This window comes from Pezoporus wallicus, unplaced genomic scaffold (assembly GCF_028554395.1).
Source record: "Pezoporus wallicus isolate ANWC-B61680 ecotype Strahan unplaced genomic scaffold, APGP_CSIRO_Pwel_v1 scaffold_2584, whole genome shotgun sequence".
In the NCBI taxonomy this organism is placed as follows: domain Eukaryota; kingdom Metazoa; phylum Chordata; class Aves; order Psittaciformes; family Psittacidae; genus Pezoporus; species Pezoporus wallicus.
In genome coordinates this window covers 8,704,263-8,723,015 of record NW_026642851.1, presented here as the reverse complement: position 1 = coordinate 8,723,015, position 18,753 = coordinate 8,704,263, and the positions used below count along the sequence as shown (strand labels likewise).

At 44.4% G+C, this 18,753-nt stretch overlaps 1 protein-coding gene across 2 annotated transcripts in view; it reads left to right on the top strand.

Annotated features, from left to right (window-relative positions):
- The first annotated feature begins 3,921 nt into the window (after nucleotides 1–3,921).
- PIP4K2A (phosphatidylinositol-5-phosphate 4-kinase type 2 alpha) overlaps nucleotides 3,922–18,753 on the top strand; it is a 113,752-nt gene continuing 98,920 nt past the window's right edge. The window contains exon 1 of one of the 2 annotated variants that reach the window (XM_057432443.1): nucleotides 3,922–4,186. In XM_057432443.1, the coding sequence (XP_057288426.1) occupies nucleotides 4,046–4,186 (141 nt within the window). In that variant the 5' untranslated portion in view covers nucleotides 3,922–4,045. The remainder of the gene's footprint in view (nucleotides 4,187–18,753) is intronic. The other variant, XM_057432441.1, reaches the window with a different exon arrangement.

The following is an 18,753-nucleotide window of genomic DNA, read 5'->3' as shown; positions in this document are numbered from 1 at the left end:
AGCTTCTGGTTGCACTTAAAATCAGGGTTAGGCTTGAGAGAGATAACCAAGACCTTCAGCTGCAGTGGGGCTGGGAAGCAATGGATAACTGGAAGTGTAGGCTGCAAGGAGAATTTGGTTGCCAGAAGTTTTGGGGTTGGCCTAGTGAGCTCCAGTCCAAGGCTCAACATTCCTCTCAGGCTCAACTTTACTCCTAAATTCTCTACCTCCTCTACCCCCAGGCAGCACAGGGGGATGGAGAACGTTGTGATGTGGTCAGTTCACCACACTTTGTTTCTGTCACTCCTTCCTCCTCAGGGGAGAAAGGAGTCAAGGTTAGAGTTAGGGCTGAGACAAGGAGAGAGCCTAGCATTCCAGCAGGAGTTAGAAAGGGGCTCTGAAGGACAAGTGTAGGCTCAAGGAGAACTTGGCAGGGCTGCCTGGTCTGAGGCTCAGCCTACCATTATGGTTGGAGTTACAGCTGGGGTTAAATTTGACAACAAAAGCCTAGTGCTGCAATTAGAATGGACCTAGAAAGCATGGGGTGCAGGAAGAACTTGATTGCAAGAAGTTTTTGCTGTGGATGCTGCAGTCCTTTCCTGAGACTTGGCGTACAGCTAGTGTGAGGGTTAGGATTAGTGCTGGGAGAAGAGAGCCTAGAGCTCCAGCTGGAGGGGGGGCTGAAAGCAGCTGCTAGTGGAAAGGCTGGGCCACGGAGAGAATTTGGCTGCAAAGTCTTCTAGGTGGAGGCACTGGCTGAGGGGCCTAGTCTAAGGGTCAACATAACTGTGTTCAGGGTGAGGCTTGAGGTTATGGTTGCCAGAAAGAGGGAGACAAGAGCTGCAGCTGGCTTAGGGCTAGAAAATGACTGTCCCAGGGAAGTGTAGGCTGCAAGCAGGACTTGGCTGCAAGAACTTCCTGGTGTGGGCACTGGCTGGAGGCCACATCCAAAGCCAGTATATTGTTTCTGTGAGGTTTAAGGGAAAGAGAGGGCCTGGATCTGCAGCTGGAGTGGACCTCGGAAGAAACTTTGAAAATAAAGGGTGTGGGATACAGAGAACGTTTTATTGAGGGCACTGGCTGGGGTCCTGGTCTAAGGATCTGTGTTAGGTTTTGTCTTTTCAAGTGACCCCTGTGTTCAGCTGCATGTGTATCACGGCATCGGTGAGAAACCTACAGGACAGACAGGTACGGGCAATCATCCTGTTCTTTGTGCTTAAAATCAGAGTAGACAAATCTCTGCCCCAGATCCTGTCATGAAGATAGCCCAGGGCTTTGACTGATTTTAATTCCGCTGTAAAGGTTATGGTCAACATCTTTTGCTCCTCTGATAAAACAACCCTCCTTGACAAGGATTCATATTTGCAGGGAAGAGCTCTTTAGAATCTAGGCCAATGCCACAAGACAGTCTCCTGGAAAAAAAGAACAACTGCCTTCCTCAGCCTTGCCTTTCCTATAGGAAACATAACAAGATGTTTGTTATGTTTTACTCATTTATAAAACAAAATGCTTCACTATATGGTTTCACTCTGGAAAACAGATGAAAGATGTATGTGACAGATGTTGGTCATGTTGATGTGTTCAGCATTGTAAGATGCTCAGATGTTATGTTCTAAGCATAATGTAACGAATAAAATGGGTACCAAACTCTTGTGACAGTCTGACTTCAAATCTATATTTAGGCATCTAAGTGACCTGCTTTTATACAAAGGTGCTGACTATTCAGCTGCTTCCATTGACTGCAGTAGAAATACTAAGGATTTTTGTTGTTGCCAAATCTATTTTCAAGAACAAAAAATTTCCAGTTTAGCCTCTTTCTGACTCCTAAGTAACAGCTTGCTCTAAAAGAAAGCATGACAGCAAATGAAATAGAGCATCTCTGCTCTCTCCCACTCTCCATAAGATGCAGAAAAGGGACCATATAATAAATCCTGGTAGATGATTTTATGCAGGATTGAGATTAAACACACTTCTGGGCATGATAGATAACTTTGCTATTGAGATCACACAAGCAAAAAAGAAATTGAGAACTTGACATGCCTCAACAACTGTGTTCGGTGCAACAAGTTTTTAAATTCATGAGTGGCTCTATAAGTGTGTGCCAGGACCCTGAGCTCACCTATTGGCCTTAGTTGTCCTGAACAGCCTCACCTGGGAGCACCTTCTGCCCAGGACCTCCATTTAAGCTCATGGAGGGCTTGGTTTAGGTCTCTGCCTGAGCTATGTTGCAGGTATACTGGTCTCCAGCACTGTATTCTGGCTTGCCTCCAGTCCTGTTTCTGGCCATGTCTCCTAGATGGACCCTGTGCCTACACTGTACCTTCCGGGATGGACCTGGTTCATCACCTCAGCTTCCCTGGGACTGCTGATGTGTGCTGTTGCCAGACCTGCCCACTGTGCATGGGCCCTGCGGTACTGGGTCCTGTTGCTGAGGGCACTGCTTGGACTGGAGTGACCCTTGGCCACTCCATGGAGTAGCCCTGTGCTTGCTTCTACGGATCTGGTCACCTTGCTGAATGATCAGCTGATGCACAAAGCAACACCTACAGCAGGCAGGTCAGTCTGTCTGATTCAGAAATTGATGGATGACTTACTATAAATGCACGGAAGATGTATGGACTGCATTATCTGCGTGTACTGACCCTGAACAGGGACTACTGTTGTCATTAGGGTTCACTGTCATACAGCTGAGCAAAGCCTGTGTTTTTATGTTGGATACCCCAGAGCTGAACACAGTGTTACAATGGGGAGTGTCTGAGTTGGGCAGATGTGCCTTTGCAGGATGTCATCTGTAACTGACCACATCCTCTGTGGCCATAGAGACAGCTAAGAAACACTTTTTTTTTTTTTGCTGTGGGTATGAATAGCAGCAGAGTATAGTTTATAGGGGTGCAGTACTTCTGCAGGAGGCAGTTTTTGGTATCTGTTGTATGGCTCCTGAAGGGAATTGCTCTGTTGCACATGGGAGTTAGGTCAGGAGCAGTTGGCGAAGTCCTGCCTCAGAGAGTCCTTCTCACACAGTTCTCTTTACAGAGTGGGGAACTGGGAACTTGAGTAAATACTACGAAACCTGCACAAAGTAATGAGGTGTATGATTAGATAATGATTACGATGATGGTGGGGTTTGTTTCCCAGAGGACTTGTGGGAGCTGCACCTGTTTAGAGAAGACTGAGAGGGGATCTCATTAATGCGAGTATCTCAAAGTCTGGTGCCACTCTTTACCGTGGTGCCCAGCAACAGGACGAGGAGCAATGGCCATAAACTAAAACACAAGAAGTTTCACCTCAACATGAGGAAGAACTTCTTTATCTGGAGGGTGGCAGAGCCCTGGCACAGGCTGCCCAGGGGAGCTGCAGGGTCTCCTTCTGCCTGGACACGTTCCTGTGTAACCTGCTCCCGGTGGCCCTGCCACGGCAGCGGGTTGGACTGAATGTCTTCCAGAGCTCCCTTCCGACCACAGCGATTCTGTGAGCGGGGAGTCCTCCGCAGTGTGCAGGCTGGGACTCGGGGCAGTGCGCAGGAACGAGAACCACCTCCGCCCCCGGGCGGGCGCTGGCGGTGGGTTCGTCTTCCACGACCCGTCTCCCCTCAAGCGCGAGGAGCGCAGGTAACCGCCCCTCCGCGCCCCCACCTCCCGCTTCCAACCCAGGCCCCTTCGGCAGCCGCTCGCTCCGGCCGCGACAACCCCGGCTTTCCCTCAGCGGCCGCGCAGGCGCGCTCCCGCGCGGGGAAGGTGGCTGGGTGGCTGGCGCATGCGCGGTGTGGCGGCAGGAACCGAAACTCCACGGCGTTCCCGCGCCGGGGGCGGGGCGGGGCGCAGTGCGTGGCGGGCGGTGGCGGTTCCTGCCCCCTCTTCCCCATCCCAACCCCCCCCCCCCCCCCCCCCCCCCGCGGGGCGGGGCCGGCGGCTCGCGAGCGGGGCCATTTCAGCGCGCGGCACCGGCGGGCAGGCCGGGATGCGCGCGGCGTCCCGCGGCTGCCAGCCCGCCGCCGGCCGCGTGCCCCTGTGCAGCGGGCGCTGAGTCGCCCCTTTCCTCGCGCTCTCCCGCCGCCGCCGGCAGCGCCATGGCGGCCCCCAGCAGCATCGTGCCCGCCATGGCGAGTAAAACCAAGACCAAGAAGAAGCACTTCGTGGCGCAAAAAGTGAAGTTGTTCCGGGCTAGCGACCCGCTGCTCAGCGTCCTCATGTGGGGGGTCAACCACTCGGTAAGCGCTGCTCCGCCGCACGCCTCCCGGCTGCTCCGACGGGGCATCGCCCCCCGCGGGCTGCGCCCAGGGAAGGGCGATGCGGAGGGGGCGGACGGGGCCGGGGGACGCGCGTGCCGCCGGTTGTAGCCCTGAGCTCTGGTAGGCTCTGGGAGCTCGGTACCGGGTGCGGTGGTTGCGGGCGGGGGGCGCCGTCGCAGGCTGCGGCGCCCAGCCGGGGCCGGGGGCAGGCGAACCGTGGAGCTGCCACCGCCGTGCCTGCGGTAACCTGTGTCCCGTCGGTCCCGGTTCCGCTCGTCCAGCACCGCGCAGGGTGGTGGCTGTGAGCGGACGGTGCTGCGAGCGGAGCCGGTGTCGCTCCGGTCCCGCCGCCACCCGCGGGCGGGCGGGCGGTGCGTAAATGCATGTGGTGGGGTTAAATAATAAGAGCTGATCCCACCCGGATACGGGCGTTCAAGTAGCGAAGTTGTTCCCGTCACCCGCGCCGCTCGCCCCGGCGAGTGTCCGCCGCCGGTGTGTGGCGCGGGGGGAGGGGAGGCGGGCCGCGCTCCGGTGTGGCAGAGCGGCGGAATTGCAGCGTTCGCGGAGTGCTCCATCACCCTGCGGCGGGCGGGAGCGGCGGCCCTGCGATGGACCGCGGCTGCGGAGGCAGCCTTGCCGTTGCGAGCCTAGTAACGGTGTCACATGGTTTGGGCATTACGAGGCTCAAGGCGCAGCTTTACGTCTTTAAATAGCCACCGTGGCGGGTTAAAAGTGTAGAACCCCGGGGTCACCAAAAATCAGGTGTCGGTCGCGGGAGTGATGCCGAGAACTTACTCCTTGGTCGTGCAAAGTCTGAACGTCCGAACGCTGGGTCTGTGTGGGATGCTTCTCGTTGACAGTTATTCTTAAAAGCTCTTACGCTGCAATGTGCAGCTTGAGGTTAGGCTATGAATTTTGTAACAGCTTTGTGGAACAGGAAAAGCAGTCTGTGGCATGCAGTCGGTATTCCTTTTCTTTCCTTAACATCTAAATCCTGTGAGGCTTTCTCCCTTCGTGTACATTTTGCTCATTCTTGCCCAAAGCCTGCAGGCTAAGTATCAAGGCTGAGCACTGTTCAATTGGTGTTAAAGCAGCACCGTGCCCGAAGTGGTGATCTAGTGAATATGCTTTGACTGTAGGTACCAGTATGGTGTTGGTGACGGAGGAAAAGCTCTAGTGAGGTTAAATGCTATGCTAAAGATAGACATGCGAGGCAGTAGGACATGGTGACAAAGGATTTCAAGTTTTCTGTAGGTCAGCTGTAAGCAGTGGCATCCTGTGTCATGGACTGATAAGGAACTAGATATTTATCTGCAGAGCAAAAAAGGACTCTTAATTGTGCAATTCATGATACGCTGTTTGCTGGAATTGGGCTTAAATACACGACTCTCTTTTGCTCCTTCTTTAGTGGCCAGCATTATTCATAGGAAAATTCGCAAACGGGTCTCTTCAATGAAAGAAAGAGAGCTGATAATTACAGGGTGAGAGACTTCTGCTGAACAGCAGCATGCTACCTATCGGCCATCTCCCTGGGGAGAGACGGGGAGATCTCTTGACAAGAACAGAGATCTTCCTGTTGCAACAGCTCATTGCTAAATGTGTTCATACTGGAAATGCCACTACTTTCAGGGGAAAGACTTCTCCAGTACAAATAATGACAAAGTAAATAGTGACAAATGTAACATAGTACAAGAGTCTTCTGATAGTGTACAGTGGCATACAGTGCTGTTCCCATTAGAAATGTAATAAAGAAGTGTATTGGTTCATACACATAACATTAGGCTCAAGTCCTTTTTCAAGCTGGGGGCTCAAAGAGCAAGCTCAGCAATACAGTAGATTTGGAGAAATGCAGCTTCATTCATGTTCATATGAAGACAGTGGCTGTAAAAGTCACTATCCGCTGCATGTTCTGTGGATGTTATCACATTTCTTTACACTTTTGCAAGGTGTAGTCATGATTAATGCTTTGGGTCCCATGGAAGTAAAATCCCTCTGAATGAGAGAGGATGAAAAAGCTCAAATTAATTAATGTGTCCAAATCTAAACAGCACTTCTTAGTCAAGAATGCAGCACTCAAGTGTTGCAGGCTCCTCTGTTAGATGCTTACCCTGTCAGTTTGTAATGTTTGATGTGGCACCATCCATCAAATGAAAACAAGTGTTCAGTGTGGCCGGACTCCCTTATCGCAAATAAGAATTTTTCATGGGAGAAATACAAATTATGTACTTGGATTCATTAAGAACAGGAATTGAGGATCCTTGAGTTTCTTGACAGAATAACCAGAAATCCACAAGCAAAATTCAGACTAAGAAATGAACATAGACCATAGTTCATGATGATAGTAATTACATAAACTTAGACCATAGTAGTCTGAAAGATCGTATGCAAGACTGGTTCCAGTGTGGTGCATGTCAATTTATGAGACAGTACCAGTGTCTGAGTATTATTAACTGTTTGGGACATAGGTATGTATTGAAATAGTGAAGCTGATATACAGTTCCCGCAGTTCTTACAGGTTGTGGCGTCTATTAGAAGGAAGCACTTGGTGAAGACAAAGAGGGGAAAAAAGGATTTTTCTTCAGGTTTTTAACCTTTAGATCTTGGGGCCAAAATATCACTATTACTTGATGGCTGAGTTTTGGAGGATTTTCAGATTTTAAATTCAATGTGTAAAGAAGCTTCATCTAAGGAAGCAGTTACAAGAACTGTTGTCTTTCCTCTCCTGGCCTGGGAGGAAACATGACACTAAAGCAGGAGGCTTACAGCAAAGATGTGAATTCTTAATGCAGAAAAAAATCTGCATTGAAGTGTCTGTTACCCAAGGTTCTTGTAAATTCACCCTCCCCTTGCCGAGAAACTAAGGAAATTGCTTTGGTGATCTCTGCTGTTGTTTAGGTAGAAGTAGAGAGATACCTAGGGCAAAATACTGTTTGGTAATGCAGTCAAAATAAGTAATAACTTAGAAGGGCGTGTGTGGGGAAAGCATGGGAACATTACCCAAATATCTTAAAAAGTAATCCTAAAAAGTAAGGGAACACATATTAGCATTCAGAGCTGTAAAATGCATTTCTTGGTATGCTGAAAAACACAGTTGAATGAAACTGGTGCTAAGTAAAAGGGAAAGCAACTGTGTCCCACTTAGTAGATGGCATTAATACTGATAACTTAACAGCAGCAAAGACTAATTGTCAGTGTTCTTGGATCTTGCAGGCATCGGCATCATTAAGAGTTAATCTTGTTTCTTTTACCCTGTGTCAGAGATGATCTGGCTGTGCTGCTGAAGCAAATACTTAAACTCTGTGGTTAGTATGACTTAAAGCTATATTTTTTGTTAATGTAATTGTAACAATTCATTTACAACCAGCGTGGTAAATAACATTATTACTTCCATATTGTCACTGCTGCTGGATGTCCAGTAACTGCAGGAAGGAAAGTTACATTAGGCATGGAACTTTTGCTTGATGCTTTTGGAAGTAATTCTTCCCTCCTTGTTTTCTGTGCCAAAAATGAAAGCTGGAGATTCTGTGTTTCTGCACCCTGTGACGATTGTCCCAGGCACACTGTTGGTGAGTCTGCTCTCACTTGTGTTGCTTGCCTGCTTCTGTTAGAAGCTTGTTAAGAAAGCTGGGAATTTGTAGGGAGCTAAGATTATGCCTTTCAAAACATATCGCCCCCAAAGATGGAAGAAAACCAGTGCAAGTGGGGTGTTTTTGTAACTGATTTTGAGGTAAAGAATGACTGCTGAAGACTTTACCTGCTGTGTCAACCAGTAAATTGCATGTATTTGGGGGAAGAGAATGAATGCTTAAGGATGTTGCTGAGCATACTGTATGTACAAGGTTAAAAAAAACCCCAAGCAAACCAAACCCAGCACCACCCCGCAGCCCATGGAATTTGTAATCACCATCTGTTTCTTAGATGATTACAAGCTGATGTAGAAATTTAGCAGTTCCTGACTTCTTAGTGACACTTGCTGCAGAACAAACAAATGTAACAATAAGAATACGTGGAGCAAATGACTTCTCCTCTTCCCAGTTTGTATTGCTGAGTACATCAGAAAGTGTACTTTCTGTGGGTGAAGAATCCAACAGATAATAAACTCCAGGGCCACCTTCAACTTCCCGCGTGGGGCATTGTGAGCTTGTTGCTGCTGTTGCACTCTTGGCTATGATCTGGCTTGATCTTTTTAACGAAAGTGGAACAACACCAAGACAGAATAATATCAGAAGGAGCAAGAGCTGTGGGACTCCTCTGTCTACCAGTGTAACTCCTGGGTTCATTCGCTGTTACAGGTGTACTGAGTAAATGCATTTCCCCCTTGTACACAGTAGGATATATTTGATCATGTTAGGAAAGCATCTGTATCTCTACAGAAAGCTATAGAATATCTGTGTTTTTGTCAGTTTTCAGTTTGTTTTTTTTTTTCTTAGTTAACATACTTCTATTCCCTGTTACAAAATATTATCCAGAGAAATACACACATAGCTCACTTACGCCTGCCCTTGTGTTTTAACAGGGCACTGGAGAGCTTGTAAGTAAATGTGTGCCCTCTCAGCTTATGCCATAAATCAAGTTTCTTCTGATTTACCTACTCTATCTCCTAGGAACTTCCTATCCTGAGACTGTATATTTAGGAAAATGACACTGGAAAGAACTTACTGGGTAGATAATTAGCAAAATGAAGTCTAAAATAATTAAAAGCTAGGTTATGCCTTCTGAAATAAAAACTATGGGCTTCTGTTCGTGGTTGGTCTCCTTTAAAGAGAGGGGAGGAAAAATCCAGAAAAAAACAGACCCACAGCACTTACTACCACCAGTATATCCCTGTAAACTGTGGGAGTTGATCGACTTCTGGCTCTGTATTTTTAATATATGTTTAAATGCTGATGAGACTAGTGACACTCTAAGGATATGGAGCTATAATGGTCACTCATAGCATTGCTGTCAGCACAACATGTTGGTTGGAAACAGTCTTGAAACAGGGAGGGCTGATCATCAGTTGTGTTGCTAGTATTTGTATGTAATGCAGAACATCACTACTGCAGTTGTGACCTAAATGGCTTTTCAAAAAGACTGAGTCAAAGTAAAACTGAAGTTACAGATCTTGGAGTTAACTTGCGATCTGTAAGAGTGAGCTTGGGGAAAAAAAAAAGCCTAATCTTACTAATTTTTTAATGGAGGTTGAGGTAGACTACTTGGAGAAAGCTTCTAAGCAGCAACATATTAAAAAGAATTGATTACAGCACAGCAGATAATAAAGTAATTTTAATTACTTTAAAATAAAGACAGCTGGGCACTCAGCCCAGATGTTTGTATATAGAAGGAAGTAGAACAGGAAGAGCTGTTTATTGAGAACTTGGTCCTTTTTCTGGGTGTCAAGCTTTATGTACTGCAGAAATTAATTTGATGCTGCTCTTGCAACTGAGTAGGTGGACTAGTAGAAATACCAGTTGTAAATATTTATTAAAATTAGGTTAAAGGAAGTAAATGTTCCTCTGTGAAATACAAATGAGTGATATTTCGTGTCCTTTTCTGAACTGTTGAAAGAGATGCATACAATAGCTTCTACGTGAGATGGGAAGAGCTATGGAAAGAGCTCTGACTGTTTCAAAGCTACCTTGCATAGTTCCTTCTGCTCTACAAGGCAAGGTTCTGCAAAAACTAGGATTTTGTTTGCCTATAGGGTTTTTTTTTTTAATCTGAATTTCATTAACTGCAGTGGGCAGGGCTGGACGATGTTCAGTGAAGCAAACGGGTAGCACAGATTTGTTTCGCTGACTCAGTTTAGTCATCTTATTTGACTGTCCCGCATCAGATGCCTTAAAGTGTCTCTAGGGGATTATTTTTTAATTTCGTGCTCACTAAAGAATTAGGCCCATTGGCCAGAGCCTGGTAGAGCTTTATTTTCCTCCTGTAATTTCAGGGTGCCAAACTTTATTATAACTGACTTACCCTGTTATGCAGGTCCTGCTGTACAAACCAATCCTCTTTTCCCCTCTTCCTTGAAAGTGGGTTGTGCCATAGGGTTCCATGGGCTAGCTGTACATTATGCAACTTCGCAACAACTGTAGAGTAAGGTGAAACTACCTATTATTTACAGACCTTCAGCTTAATCTCGCCAGAGTTAAGCACTCTGTTTTAGTCATACTGGCTTACAGAGAGCTTGACTTGTTGAAAGGTCAGACATCTTTGTTGAGCTATGAGGCTTTAAAGGCTTGAAAGAAGTACATGCTCATCTTCACTTTCTCCTGACTTTTAAGTGACTGACTGCTGTTAGGGGTAGTTGACTTCAGTATGAATTCATTATTCTGTGTTTGCTTTAAGGCCTATTTCCATATTTTTCCACTCTTTGTACTCTGTGCTTACTATTAGATGTCTAACAAAAGTCCCGATTTCTCTTTCTCATTTTCACTGTTGGTAAAGCACATGTTTATACTTAGCAAAATAGCTGAAGCGGTCTAAGAAATTGTTGCCTCAGGTATGGGATGGTAATGACGATCTTTGTTTGTCTTCATGGTCTGCATCCTGGTACATGGTGAAATGGGTTAGCAGTGAATTGCTGAGGTGGTGACTTCTTGCTCTCTGAACATCTGTCTTAACAATTTTCCTGTGGAGCCTGTGCTGCTCTATAATAAGTTAATTAGTTTTGTGTTCAGAGATTGCTTAATAAGGGTGTTGTGAAAATTATTTGAAGTAGCTGAATGCTGTAGTGATGGATGTGACAAACTGAAAAGAAAACATTAGTTTTATCTTCAAAGAGCTGGGTTGAATGGTTTGCAGTAGAAATGCTTAATGGCCATATACTTAATTTTCATCGGACTTTGTGAACAACTGCCTTGTGTACTGAGGCAAGGCAATTAGTCTAATCCAGCTCTTTTGTGTACATTATAAGTTCCCAAGGCAGCCTTAATATTCTTAACACAGCTGTGGCTATATGCATGATACTTTTAGATTGTAAGACAAAACTGGAAAAAACCACATTCCCTTATGTGGCACTGTTAGAAAGCTTGTTGAGCTCCTTGGTGAGGCTAGGATGTATAGAACCACTTCTAGCTGCTTCAGCTAACTGGTTTAATCTTTCATGTTTCCCAGGTTCCTTTTTGATGTTTCAGCCGCGCTCTCTCTGCTATTCCAGTTTGCACTTTAAGTCTTTGCCATTCCAGTCTTCATGGTTAACAAGGTCAACCATATCTGTTTTCCTTATCAGTAACTACCCAGCTCCAAAGTAATCATCCAGTGAAAGTAATACCTCTTGAGGAGTTTTTAGGTAGACCATAGTTCACTAAAGTTCATCATCTGGCCCTGCAAACACCTGTGCCAGCACAAACTGTGTGGAGTTGGTGCAAAAGCAGAAAAGATGGGACAGAATAACTCCTTTGTAGGTAAGTGCTGGCTTAAGCTAGCATAAGGTTAGTAAGACCGCAGCCTTCATAATACTGAAGCCAGCTAAACCTGGGGCTTCAGGTCTTGTTTTCACTCTGACACTGATCAGATCCTGCGGGGTAAAATCGGTGATGTACTATGATCCTCCTTCTCACCTGGGGAGGTATGCTAAAGGAAAAACTAATGCAGAAGAGTGAATAGGGTAGGGCTGTTGTACTGCAGGAGGCCATATCCGGAAGTGTCAGTCCCAGCTTAAAAGGAGAGCTGCAGACACTGCAGGGAGAGCGGAGGGAAGAGAATCACAGTTTGGTCTTTGGAACATGCTGAACCATCTAACATAATTTGCCTATTTAGGTAGAGTTAATGTTTTCAGAAAAGTTGTAATGGCTTCCTAGGGGCTGAAATTTTTGAAGTTGCTTTTAGATGTAAATGTCAGCATTTGGAAGACCTTCTAAATAATAGTAATTCTTGAAAATCCTACCTTAAATGTTTTCTTGTAGGAAGTCAAGCATGTAGTTGTAGTAGTAACCGACTTCCAGGGCTTTTTTTGGAGTAAGAGAGAGAGGAAAATACCCAACTTGGTTGGCATAAAACCAGTCAAAAGAAAGCAGCATATTGACAGTTTTATTAAATAGTGCTCAGTTTTGGTTAAGTATGATCAGCTTTTGGTGCCAAGGCTCATTAATTCTGTTCTTAAACTAATAGTTCTGATATAATGTCCTTAATCTGTGACATGTCCTGTTGCAAAGTAGACTTAAAGCTCTTTGGCAGAGTTTAGCTCTGCTTTGATGGTGTTGCCTGGTGTTTTGTAGACCCATACTACATAATTTGGGTACCAGACCCATTCTTCGGACAGCAGGTTCCAATGTAGCAGGGTTGCTGGCTGTGTTCCTGTTTGTTCAGTGCACTTGTTTTCTCTGTCAGCCATGTAAATTGTCTGTAATTAGAGAGTATGTATTGGTGTTAGTGTGGCGTGGCCCTCCTTGTGGGTTGGGTTCTGGATGATTATAACAATTTTCTAGAGGAGCTCAGAGAAATGCTCTTTAAGTATGTAATTGTCAGCATCTTTACAGCAAGTAAATCTGATGCATTATGGTTGCCTGGAGCTGTGCAGAAATTGGAAGATTGACATAACAAAAGCAAGGTTGCTAATCACAGAGCTTCCTGCTTCAGTCTTTCTGACTGTTTATGTTGTTACATAAATGTAGAGCTAGCTTTGGGAGACCAACTGGCAAATGCTGAAAAATGAGGAAGCAAACTGAGTTTTGAGTCAAATGAGGAATGGGACACCTGTTGTTTTATGTTTTTACAGTTAGTGCATTGTTTTACTTTGGTTTACATTTTACATTCACATGTTTTACAATTTGCTGCTTCTTAAAATAAATGCCTAATTGTAGACAAGGTTACTTTTGGCTTGTATGTAATTCTGAGAACAGTGACACAAACACTTGCATTAGAACATAGTGGCTCAAAAATTTGTGCCTCTTCAGTTGAGTATCCCTTTTTCATAAAGCATTTAATGATTATTCTTTTGCAAGTAATGAAAACAATCACTAAGATGCTGTTTGGGTTGATCACTGTTCTCTGGAGTTTGTACTTGGGTACTGTTTTGTTTCTGGGTGTTTTCTATACCTTTTCCAGTTCTGAAAGAAAAATCTGATCTCTTCCAGACTTAAACAGCCAATATAAAGAGATACAGCTCTTCTTGATTCATAAAGTACGTATCTGAGGCTACTTGGTCCAAGTAGTTACAGTATTTAAAAGCTTATACTTGAAATAAAGCCCTTGAAGAGGAAGTGCTTACCAACACATTCTGTCTCAAGCTGGCCATTCAGAAGTGCTGGTTGTCTTTCTGGGGAAGATAGCAGTCTCCAACAAGCTAACTTTACTGGAAAGCCCATACCCCCCTCCTCCTCCTTAGACACTGCAAACGTGCAGTTGGAGGACTCAGAAATTACTCACTTGGCCTGAAATGCAGTGTCAGATGCTTGGTGAGGTGCTGCAGATCAGCACCACCCTCTTGTGCAGCAGCTTGGGGCTGATGCAAGCTAGGGTTTCCCTGCTGGTCTTGGCGTTTTTCCCCCTCTGGTGATAATAAGGTCAGCAAAGAAGGATTGAAGAGGAATTTTCTGGTATAATTATTCTTCAGGTCTTACGTAGAATTGTCAGATTAGTGAGTTTCAGTGTGAGTCATGATTCACTTGCAATCTGTGATATGTAAACCAGCCTTCTCTTGTGCTTGTGCAGTGGACAGGACCAAACAACAAGAAAAGCATTTCTGGATATTCCCCAGGCCCACAGAATTCAAATAATAAAACTAATTTACAGAAACAAAAGCTTAGTACTTGTTAACAAACACATGTACCCGCTTGCAGGCAAAAAGCACTGAAACCACTGTTTTCAGAATGTCTTGCCCATTTTTATGGACTTGGGGACTTCCTGATATAGCAGTTCTTCCAGCTGTTATTTTGGGCTTCAGCTGATTCAACAATGCTGCTCTCTCTTGCCTACCTACAGCTGCAGGCAGTTGTAGCTGATTGTTTTGTTTGAGTGAGCAATGTCCTTCAGGCTGGTTGGCTCAGGGATGTTAATGGGGTTCAGATGTCTCTGGACACACAGAACTGTGCACTCCTTGTCCCTCTTCAGCTTGTTCTGTTACAGTACGTCAAAGCAGGAAAGTATTGAAATATTGAGCATCTTGAATCTTGCTGCTGTTCTACACCTTTATCTTGGTGGTAGTGGGTGGATTTTTCTCCTCTGCTACCACATCTCCCAATACCACTTCTCAGTTGTTGGTTTTTGAGCTTGTTGGGTTTTTTTTCCCTGTGTGCAGCAGTTACCTGTGGTTGGTAGTGGTGTTCACTTTTCAAACTAGTTACTCTTCTGACAGTATTCCTGTATTTGCTGTATTCATCAGAGATTCTTCCTTGGAATATCTGAAGTTCCTTCCTTGGAAGGTGTTGTTTGGATAGGACCATTAAAAAATGGTCCTACTTGTTGAGGAAATCTTCCAGGCTTTCATATGAAAGTCTTAAACTTTTTAATTTTCCTGCAAGTCACTCCCTAAGGTTTTCTGGTTGAATGTGATTTCCTTCCCAGTTAAAGGCTGAGCACCTAAGAATTCACTGGAAGAACCTGAAAGTAGTGATTCCTCCTGCATGATGTATTGGTTCCTCGTGCATGATGGGTTGATCACATGGAAGATGGAGGCCCATTGGGGTATGGACTGTGACTCTTTTCACAATGGGCTTCTTCTTGCTAACTAATTTGGAGATGTGCCTGAGGTCTCATTCACACTACTATAAATGCCCTTCAAAATGCAGAGGTGCTCCATTCCTGAAAAGTCATGCTTCTCATCATTTTGCAGTAAAATGTATGTAATGATGTGTAGCCTGGGGGGTGTCTTTGTGTTGCTGAAGTGCCTAAGCTATCCTTGTTACTTGGCAGGTAAAAATGCTTGTTTATCTAGACTTAGGAGTTTTGTTAGGAAAACATTCCTCTTGTTTGGCTTTGTCCCAGGATACCATACTATTGTGTCTTCACAATACTGAACAAAAGTTTGGAAGTAAAGTTTAATTAACAGAGGGAGTTGAGAGGTATAGAAATATGGCTAGCTGGCAGGCAGTAATTCAGTGACTTAAGTAGCTGTTGCTATGTGTGAATGTTTACCTCAATAGCAATGCTGAAAGTAATAAACCTGAAGTAACCTGCTTGCTTTATTTGTGGTGCCTTTCTGAACTGCAGACGTTGTCCAGGTGATGTGTCACAGACACACAACTAGTATTCCAGGGTTGGTTGTTCTTCAATTGAACTTGTATTCTGACAAATGTTAGCCTCTTGGTAAGCAAAAATGAAAGGAACCTGGATCATCTGTGTCTTGCAGATTGATTCTTGACATGTATATAGTGTGTTCCTCAAAAGAAAAAAGTGAGGGAGAGATGAGGAGGGTGTGTGTGTGTTTGAAATGTTCTGTGAGTATTGGACTTGCTGGTCAAAGGCTCTGAAAAGTTACTTGGGAGATGACTTTGTTTCTGGCATGGCAACCATTGTTTATGTTTGAGAAATGAAACCCCTTTGTTAAAGGAAGAACACAGATTGTAGAGATCTCAAGATGGAAGTGGTATAGCTACTCATCAAGACATGTTTTTACTGCAAAGGCTTCCCTCATTTTCTTCACCTACTACTGAAAACTGACTCAAATAGTAGGGCAAGGTAGTACAGATCTTTTGGGTGATAAAACTTAGTACTAAGTGTTCAAGTAGGTGGAAGAAGCAAGAAAGCTGAGATAGTAAAGCATAATCCTTGAGCTAAATGTTTACCATCGCTTACCTAGCGGACAAGTTTGAGCTCGGAATTGTTTTTTCAGGTTCATCCTAGCTATGTTTTGTGCCGTTTTCCTCTTATTTGATAGACTAAGGAATTAAACTATGTAAGAAGTTCTTCAAAGAAGCAGTCAAATGTCACCTCCTCTGCTAAGCTTCTTTGCTGAGGGATGCAAATGCTCAGCTTTTCAGACATGAGGGAGTGTATCTGAAACTATGTGCCTCAGTGCACCCCATTTTTTTCTGTACCATATTGCAATACAGACCTAATAGTAGTTGACTGAGTAGTCTTGTTTTCTCCCTCTCCTCATGTGCTTTATATGCCTAATATTTTTGAATATAATTCTGTGAGCTGTAACCATGTAGGGTACTTACTTTGTGAAAATGTTCTCTTGGTTGTTGAAATGTATTTAGTCCAGGAATGCTAAACCTTATCACAGCATTGTTGTTGATGCAGTTGCGCCATACAGCTCTCTACATCTTGTGCCAAGCTTCTTAACCACTCTTTGGAAAACATGCACGTGTCTGGCAAAACTAGCTTCCAGTTAGTTTTAGCAAAGTTTTCAGATATATCTAATTGCTTAGAGCTTGAGGTAGGGTGGATGAAAGGGTCCAGTCCCACCTTCTGCATTTGATGTTTTTAGCATCACTTTGCTGTAACTTGCTCTTCCAAGCTGAGGCTTCAGAGACCATTTCTTCAACAAGCCTGACAAACCAGGAATAAAAATGCTCAGCTTTTAGTCTCCTTGAACACAAAATAAACACTGTGCAGTGAGTCACAGCATTGCCACTGCATAACTGAGTGGAGCTTGCAGTTTTTAATATTTTTATTTTGGAAATAGGCTAGTCAAAAGATTGGTATTGTTGGATTTTACTGTATCTTCCAGGACAGAATAGCTGATTTCCTGCCTAATTAACCTATTGCTTTGTGAAGTGGTTTCTAAAGCCTTGAGATCCTGTGCATTTACATATATTTGCATAAATAATGCAAGAAGGGAGGTGCTCTGGAGAATATGACTGGGACTTCTGGTGGAGTTGGCAGGATTCGCTGTTGCACTTAGTTACCTGTTTCACAGCTCCCTCTGTGACAAAGCAGACAGCTTTGCAGCTACCTTGGAAAGGCATACTAAATGAAATGAAACAGTGATAGAACTGCGGTCAAACAAATCCAGCCTTAGAGCTCTGCTCCTAGGCTAGTCACACTGGCTCAGGTTATAGGCAGTGAAATCCACTCTTAAAAGCGTGTGAGGTGATTGATCAGATAGAGCTGTTTATCCAGTGTGCATGTCTGAAGTTTTGGAAAGATAATTGCCACCAGGAGTTTGAATGCCATTCAAATGGTGCAGGATCATTTTAAAGCTGAGTTAAACAGACAGCCAATGGAAACTTGCCACAATATTGTTTATCTTTAACTATCCAGGCTATGACTGTGAACTAGTTGCATTGCTTTAATGGAAACATACAATATTTCCTGTGTGAATATAAACGCATTTACACAAGTGACATTTTCCTTGTCAGTTAACACCAACAGTATGAAACTGAAGGCATTTAATCTTGTTAACTTTCCATGGTGATTTACTAATGAACTTAATTATTTATTAGCTTTTTTTTTTCCCTTTTTTCCTTCCAAGGTCGACTTAAGGTTGAGAAGCATGAAATAGTAACTAACCTGAAGCTGGTAACGCTGCAGTGTAAAGGCTTTGCTCCTAAAGATTTCCAGAGATCTAAAGCTGGTGTTGCATCTTCCCTCTCTCTGGAAGGGAAGAGTTTTTCCTAGAACAGAGGGTAATTTTGTTTGGGGGTTAATGTGATTTTTTTGGACAGTTAGGTTTTTCTGATTTCTGGATAAGTTGTTGGATAAAGGCATGGCTTTGCCATCAGAGTTGGCAAATGTGAGGGAACAGTAGCACAAAGGGGTGGTCCTACCTAAAACCTCACCTTTCTGCAGGCACAGGAGAGGTCCTTTAACAGGAGTGTAAGTGTGGCCATGTGGTCAGCCAGGTGAGCAGCATGTCCTGCTGAAAGCCAGTCCTCTCTGGAGGTTGGCAGACAGGAGCAGAAGGGACAGGGATGGTGTATGGGTTGCTCTTGTTTAAAATAATGAGGAAAACTTGCCTCTTATGGCCTCTTCCCTTCTGTTTTTGAATGTGCATCATTTACACCTCAGTAGCTGTGTCCCTTTCCAGACTAGAGTTGTGTCTTAGTAAACCTTTCCCTGAGGGACAGCTTACACTTACTCTTAACAATTTGCTGGATAGGTAATGCTGTATTAGCTTGTTTGCATCTACATGTCTTCAGGGAATCTGACTATACGCTCCCAGTAAGAGCCTTGGAAGTGATAGCTTTAAATTGTGGTTCTGTTTTAGATGTTACTTCACTTCTACTTTCAGAAGCAGGAGTTGTTGGGCCTGGTCCTATTCTTACCTTCCTTTTTTCACTGTCCTCAGTATTATACCCTTGCCCAAGCTGTTGAACTTACCAATTCAGAAGGAAAAATATCCTTTTTTAGGAATATTGTGGCATGTGACAGGTACCAGAGCCAGTGCAAAAGGGATAGGCAGAACTGCCTGGCAAGGTTCAGGGAGTAGCTGTGCAATGAGTCTTGTCCCCTTTGTGATAGGAGCAAGCTGTTGGGTTTAGTGTCTTGCATCTTTTCAGCCTCATTCTTTTTAGTTAAATCACTCATATTGGGTACCTTTGCAGACTCTCACAGCAGGGCTACTCTATAGCTGTCTTTAGCAAGCAGGTTTAATATTTACATGGCCAAAAACTGTGAGGACTTTATTTGAGATGACATGCTTTTTTTTTCCCTCTGGAGCCACAATGCACTGCCATGTGTTT